Source organism: Dioscorea cayenensis, chromosome 14 (assembly GCF_009730915.1).
Source record: "Dioscorea cayenensis subsp. rotundata cultivar TDr96_F1 chromosome 14, TDr96_F1_v2_PseudoChromosome.rev07_lg8_w22 25.fasta, whole genome shotgun sequence".
NCBI lineage: Eukaryota > Viridiplantae > Streptophyta > Magnoliopsida > Dioscoreales > Dioscoreaceae > Dioscorea > Dioscorea cayenensis.
Genome location: NC_052484.1, coordinates 5,694,606 through 5,702,383, shown reverse-complemented (window position 1 = coordinate 5,702,383; position 7,778 = coordinate 5,694,606). Strand labels below are relative to the sequence as shown.

The 7,778-nt window shown below is 31.9% G+C and overlaps 1 protein-coding gene across 2 annotated transcripts; it reads left to right on the top strand.

Annotated features, from left to right (window-relative positions):
- The first annotated feature begins 3,550 nt into the window (after positions 1–3,550).
- On the top strand, positions 3,551–4,718 carry LOC120276486. 2 transcript variants are annotated; one of them, XM_039283245.1, is made up of 4 exons: positions 3,551–3,828; positions 3,932–4,136; positions 4,218–4,388; positions 4,480–4,718. In XM_039283245.1, the coding sequence occupies exons 2-4, from the start codon at positions 3,932–3,934 to the stop codon at positions 4,587–4,589; spliced, it is 486 nt and encodes a 161-aa protein (XP_039139179.1). In that variant the 5' UTR covers positions 3,551–3,828; the 3' UTR covers positions 4,590–4,718. The 2 variants fall into 2 exon arrangements, with proteins under 2 accessions (XP_039139179.1, XP_039139178.1); XM_039283244.1 differs by having other exon boundaries at positions 4,471–4,718.
- The last annotated feature ends 3,060 nt before the right edge of the window (positions 4,719–7,778 follow it).

Genomic DNA, 7,778 nt, shown 5'->3' with positions numbered 1-7,778 from the left:
CTTCCCTCTTTGGCCGAGCCTCTCCCCACCGGACCATCATCGGACCTCCGATAGCCACCTTAGTAGCCGCCGATAGCCACCGGGACCATCACCGGACCACCGCGGAGGTGACTCAAAAAGCGAAAACCCTAGATCTAGATCTCTTTTTTTCTTTTTTTCTTTTTTTAGTTATTTCATGTTGTTGTAACGTTGTTGTTGTTTTATTGATTCATTCTTTTTGTTTTTTTTGGTTTTAGTTTGTGTTTTTTTAGTTTTGAAGTTCGGGAAATGTGAGTTCTTTGTTGTTTAAAAATTTTTAAATGAATTGGCTTGTGATTTAGTGTTTTATTTCTTTTTATTTCTTTTGGGTGGGGGCGTTGATTTTGTTTTTTTGTTGTAGTTTGTGTTTTTTTGGTTTTTAAGTTCGAGGGAATGTGAGTTCTTTGATATTTAAATGAATTGCCTTGTGATTTTTGGGTTTTGATTATGTGTTGGTAACTTGGTATGAGTTGAAGATTGTGAGGAAAGAAAAGGGATTTGTGATGTTAATTGATTAGAAAATAAAGTTATTGGATGACAAAGAGAATGGAATTTTTGAATACTTTGAAGTTGTTGGATGTTCTTTGCTCTTTGTTTTCTACTCATTTTTGTGTTTTTGGATTGATTTTGATTATTGGCATGAATTAAAGGAAATTTTATTGATTGATTAGTGTGAGCTAATGGAAATTTTATTGTTGATTGATTGGCTAATAAAGTCATTGGATGTTGAAGAGCATGGCATTTATGTACTTTGAAGTTACTGAATGTTGAAGAGCATGAAATTTAGTGCTTTGTAGTAATTGGATGTTCTTTTTCTATCTTCAGTTGTCCAATTTATGAACTAATTGCTCAAGTTTTTCATTTTCATTGATTTTGATTATTAGCGTGAACTAAGATTGGGTGGAAAAGAAAGGAAATTTTATTGTAGATGAATTGGAGAATAAAGTTGCAGGATGTTGAAGAGCACTTCTTTGCTAAATTGTTCATTCTGTGTAGTATATTAGTGAAGTTTTTTGTTTGATTACTTGAATGAATGGCTCAAGATATATTTATTTATTTAATTTTTCTTTCTTCTAATTCTAGTCTAGGATACAACAAAATGGATACCACCGAAACGGAATCGGCACCGTCAAATGAAGTGCAATCAAATACAACCGGTGCACATATTCGACAAAAAAAAGATATTGCATGGAGATATATTAGTGAGGCACAAAATTCTTGTTGGGTCCAGCCCATTTGTTGGGTTGGACCATGTTTAAAAAAAAAAAAATGAAGCTATGTTGACTTATGGAGGAGGACTTAAAGGGAATTTCACAAGGGTAAATGCTCTCATCTTTGATGAGAATGAGGGTGTGACTATTCATGGTTTTTTAGGGAAAAAGAAGAATAATCTAAGGAAGAGAAGGAGGAGCTAGGGTTCTTGGAGAAGGCAAGATTGGAAGGCTTCATCGCCGGATCTCTCCTAATCCTTTGGTTTGATCCCTCAACTCTCATTCCTTAAGGTCCTTTTGTGAACCATCCTAGTGTATGGATGATGTATGAGTGTTGAATCTCTTTTTTCTTGTGAAATTCATGTTCTTTGCATGTACTCCTCTAGTGAGCTAGAGAGATCTTGTTGTTATCCCATAAGTCAACATAGTGGAAACATGTTTAAGAGGCTCTAAGGAGTCCCGTGGTTTTTTTCCCTCGATTTGTAGGGGTTTCCACGCTAAAAAATCGTTTCTTGTGTTGATATATGTTTGTTCATCTCATTCTAACATGAATGGGGGGTTTAATAGCTTTTTATGAGTTGTTTTGAAGCTTTGAAGCCTTGTAGAACCTTTGGGAGGAGCATTGAAGCCTCAAGGAAGACTTTGAATGCATTTTGCAGCTTATGCGGGTTGCATACGGGCCGCACGGAATCTCCAGTGAGCTTCACGGGGTGTATGCGGGCGCATGACCCCCGTATGTGAACAGTGTTTTTGCTACAGTGCTGTGATTTTCCAGTGAACTTCACGGGCAAGTGTGCGCCCGCATACCGGCCGCATGCGAACAGTAACAGTGCTACAGTGCCAGTGAATAGTACATTACTACAGTAACTTCCACAGTTTTTCACTGTTTCAAAACCCGTTTAAACCCCAACAATTCTCAAGGAAAGAAAGTTTTGATTTGCACTTTTTGTCATAAACAAAATGCGGGTGGAGGGATCAACCGAATGAAACAACATCTTGCGAGGGATCAAAAGGCAATGTTGATTCATGCAAATATGTACCTTTTAGATGTTCGATTTTTTTAATGCAAGGATCATTGAAAGAGAATGCTCAAAAAGGCCAAAAGAAAAAGAAAGGATGTTTTGGTGATGTCAATCTTTTTGGTGAATCAATTCATGAATTTGAAGGTGATGATGTTGAAGATGTTTCCGATCAAGTTAGCAAAAGAATTCCTTGTGTGGGTGCAAATTCTAAAAGGGAAAAAGAAAGGCCTCTTGTAGTATTGAATCATATTTCAAGAATGGAATTGCGGATCCTACCCAACCTAGCATAAAGGCTTCCTTGCAAAGTAAGGAGAAATGGCATGATACGGATATGTCCATTGCTATGTGGTTTTATCATGCTTGTATTCCATTGAATGCCATTAATTCTCCATTTTCCCAAGTTGCAATTAGCAAGATAGCAAGTATGGGCCATGGATATATTCGTCCTAGTTATCATGCACTAAGGGTTAATTTATTAAGAGATTGCAAGCAACAAGTGAAGCTAATTATTGATACTTTTCAAAGAACTTGGGCTGAAACAGGGATGCACTATCATGGGTGATGGATGGACGAGATAATAGACAAAGATCTTTGATCAATTTCTTGGTGTACTCTCCTAAGGGGATTTCATTTATTAAGTCAGTTGATGCTTCAAGCTTTATTACAAATGCCGAGACATTATGCAATCTTTTTTTCTCGATATTATTGAAATGGTTGGGCCTAAAAAAATGTTGTTCATATGGTGACGAGATAATGGAGCAAATTATAAAGGCTCTTTGGAAGGAAAATTAGAGAGAAATATGTTGACATTTATTGGTCTCCATGTGCTGCTCATTCAATAAATTTGATAATGAAAGACATTGCCGAAATGACAACAGTTCATAGTTTGGCAATTCTTACTTCAAAGATAACGGTATTTGTCTATAATCGTAAGTGGATTTTGAATTGGTTGAGAACGCAACCAAAATGGACAGAAATTATCCTTCCCGGAGATACTCGGTTTGCTACTACTTTTATTGCATTGAAGAGCTTGCATGACCACAAAGATTACTTACAATCTTTGGTCGTATCTTCTGACTTTAAAAAGTTTCTCAATGTTCCAAAAGGGAGAGAAGTTAAGCAAATTGTTTTGGATGAAAATTTTTGGAGAAATTGCTTGATAATGGTGAAGATAATGGGTCCTCTAATTCGTTTATTATGGATTTGTGATTCTGATGAAAAACCGGCAATGGGTTATGTGTATGACGGCATATATAGGGCCCGGAAATGCATCAAGGAATTATTTAAAGGAAAAAAACACTTGTACAAGCCCTACACTTCCATTATCAAAGAACGGTGGCATAGAACTCTACGAACGGGTATTCATGTCTTGGCATATTGGTTGAATCCGGCATTTCAATTTCATGAGCACAACTTGTGCCAAAAATTAGAAGTTCAACGGGGCATACTTGATGTGATTGAGCAACAAACATTGTTTAAAGCAAGTGACTTAATGGAAGAGATGAAAATATTTAGGGAAAGGCAAAAAACTTTTGCTCGACCACTTGCTTTAAGCACTAGCAAGACTACAACTCCCGGTAAGAATGAAATTATTTTATTTTAACTTGAATAATTATATTTCATTTTTGAGTTTTTTTTATTGATTGTTCAACATATTAACATGTGCATTTTTTTTCTTAGATGAATGGTGGAAATTCTTTGGTTGTGATGTTCCTAATTTGCAAAAGTTGGCTATTAGAATTCTTAGTCAAACGGCTTCTTCTTTCGGATGCGAACATAATTGGAGTGTATTCGAACGTATACATACCAAGAAAAGAAATAGGTTGGAGCATCAAAGGCTTAATGACTTGGTTTATGTTCATTACAATTTACGGTTGCAACATAGGTAAGTAAGTTTATGTTATTGCTTTGATAAAAAAAAGAAAAAAATATACATGAGATTGATTTTTTTTTTTTTTCTCATTAGGTTGGCTTCAAAAAAAAAGTCTTTATGATCCAATTGATTATGAATGCATTGATAAAACGGAATTTTGGGTGGTGGAAGAGGAGGTTGAAGGAGAACTTGCCTTTGATGAGTTAGAGTCTATGTTGGAGGAGCAACCAAGAATTAGTGAAGAATCAACCAACTTTTCTAAAGGTAAATTTTATTAGTTTTTTGAAATATTATCCTTTAATAACTAATGTTTTTCATACTTAATTATATATATATATATTTTGAGGTATTGAAGATGACATGGTTACCGTTGAGGAGGATGATAATGCAATGATTGATGTTGGAAGAATGACTAGCAATGATTTAGATGAAGAAGATTGGCTCACATCTCCTCCAAAAAATTAAATTGAAATGTTTTGATATGTTTAGTTATGTTATATATTGTTGGATCGGTGGCTTTTACTTTGATGTTTCTCAAAACATTATTATGTACTTTTGTTATGTTTTGGTATGTGATATGATGTTGCATTGTTGTGGAGTTTTCTTATTTCTCAAAACATGACATGTATCTTTTATATGGTTTGTTATTAACTTATTATATTGTTATGAACTATGTTGTTATGAGTTATGTTGTTATTGTTGTTATGTTTTATAGAGTTGTATTTTTTATGTATTTTGTCATGAATTTTGATGTTGTTATGTCAGTATTATGCAGAAAAATAAAGTACAAAAAATATTTTTATAGTGGATGTTATTATTTATATATATATATATATAAAAAATATTTATGACGTCATCCGGTCCGACCAAAACGGTTCATCCGGTCGGACTGACTGACCCATGACCCAATGATGAGACCGGTTCACTTCCAGGTCCGGATTTAAAAACATTGGTATACATAAAAAACATGTAATATCCTCTTAATGTTTATTTTATAATAAAAAAAAAGCTGTCATTTGATTTTATTTAGATTAATTTATAACAAAAGAGTAACCAAATCCACATAGTTCGAGTGGTACCCTAGTCTTTGGGGAGATAATGCGAATTTAAATCACATGTAAAGGAAATACCAGTCCCTAGGAAGACATCGCAAGTTCAAATCTCACGCAGAGTAAATAACTCTGCATGAATTTGGACTCTTTGTACAGACTCATTAGCCCAAGTGAGGGCGTGTGAGGCATTAACTTTGTCCACAATACTTAAGTTTTGAAGCTTTATATTATTACCCTTCTAAAAAATAATAAATAAATATATAAATGATGATGTTTTTGAGAAACTACCATCCTGTTCATTTGTGGGAAAGTGGAGAGAAGTGATATTACTTCCGGTACTTTTGGTGTTCATTTGTCAAAAAGTGAGAATAAAACCAGAGAATTTAGGTGTTTATTGAAGTTCTATGAATTCAAAAAGACTTTGGAAGTGAGTTTTTATAAATTGGCTCATTTTCACTCACTTCGATAGAAAAAATGCTTAAGTGGTTTAGGATAAATGAATAATACAAGTAGGGGTAAGTCATATCACTTCCCCTCACTTCAATCCAAATGAACAGGCATGGCAGCTGTTAAATTTTTTTTTTTTTTAAATAATGTGGTCCTGATTTCCTGGTCTATATACACTTCAAAATATTTTGGATGCAAGAGGTGCATTTATGATTATTCATCAAAAATTCAAAATTGCTTACAAGAAAAATCCTTTGTTGGAAACACATTTTTAAAACTTCAAAAAAAAGGCACTTCATAATCTTATCTAAATGGACTTTAAAGCTAGTTCATTTATGCCACTTGTAACAATGCAATGCATACACTTTATTTAAAGCTCAAGTTCCATTTTTTTTTCTTTGTTTTCTTCGTTGTGGTTGAAGCTTTTCTATTTCTAATCATTTTATTTCAATAAATAGCTTCTAAGTAGCTTTTTTTAAATATATATATATATATATTTGGAAGGTCCATATAAAACTATTAAAAAATAAAATAAAGAACTATTGATGATCTACATCAGAATGAAACAATCGATGGATTATAAGAGACAATATAATAAATAAATTTCATAATTATTATATTTCACTGCACTCAATACAATAACTGGACTCCTGGTTATATACTCTCATCTACTAATTAAATAAAAAAAAATTGAGAGAAAAAAGAAAGAAAAATTAGGCAATCATAAAAGATGTTTTGTACCAATATACTCAATTGCTGCAAATCGAAGTTAATTAAAGCAAGATTTGACGACAAATAAGCACTGAAACGTTAAAGTTTATTATGTTTAGATTTTGTTTAGCAATTATTTAAAACAATTGCAGCAATATTTAGCAGAGCACCTTCACAACAAAAATTTAAATTAGTACAAATGTCAATATCTGATCAAACTAATTTTATAAAAGTTTGAAAGTGTAGGTGATGATGTGACTCTAATTTAAGTAGATTATATCATCAGTGGAATAAAAAGTTATTAAAAGATCCTTTAAATTTCATATTGTGTAAAGCTTAGATGATAAAGTGATGTGGAATCAATTTAATGAAGATATTTGGAATTGAGACCGCAACAGAATCAAAAGTAGAGGTAGCAATATTTTTTGTTATCATATGGTACGGAAACAAGAAAAAGAAAGTTTGAGAGAACCATGGGTGATTTTTGCATATTAAAGAAATAAATTCCTATGTACGCATTTGGATTCACAAACTTTGAAAATATCTATTCAGAGAACCATAAGATGAAAGTAATTTTTTTTATAGATAAGTTGGTGGTAAGCGCTCCTGTTTAAGAGAAGTCAATAATATGTAAAAATATGAAATTAATACTTCAATATATCTTTGCCCGAATCTTGCATTGGAAGAAGAAAGTAAAATTAACTGTAGTTTATTTTGAATTAGTATTGAACCAAAATAAGTATATATTGATTTATTTAAGTGATATATACTTTCATTTTTATTAGTATATTTTTTTTATTTTATCCACCGGTTTTTAGGAGTTACAGGTTCCAAAGCAAGCATCATGAAATATTGAAATCCTTTAAAAAAAAAAGTATACTTCTCTAAATGGATATTCTTATAGATACAAGAACTCAAACTTAAAACCATTTGCTTGAATCATTTAGATCTAATCTAACTAGTTTGATTTATGCACTTTTGATAATACTAAAATTAATTATAGTTTATTTTGATATGGCATTGAGACAACTATGACTGATGTTTTTACGTAAAAAGAATAAATTCTTTGCTATTCACTTTGGTTCATGCACTTTGAAAATCTTCAATTTAATTTTAAATTTAAATTTAATTTAATTTTTCCCTTTTGTCTTTAGAAGTGACTTTAGATATACATAGCCTAAAATATATAAAATATTTATCATTTTTTTAATTAAGATAAAATATTTCAAATTACATAATTTGCTAACATAGTAAAATCTCATTTGACTGAGATGATTTTGCAATTTACTCGTAGCTAGCTTTCGCCTTAAATTTCACATCATGTATAGTAAGTAAATAAAAGAAAAAGGATAAAATCTTTTTTTTTTTAACTATTATTAGACTTCATTTTTGTGTTTTTGGTCATAAATTTTCAAATTTTTTAAATATGACTTCCAATTGATAT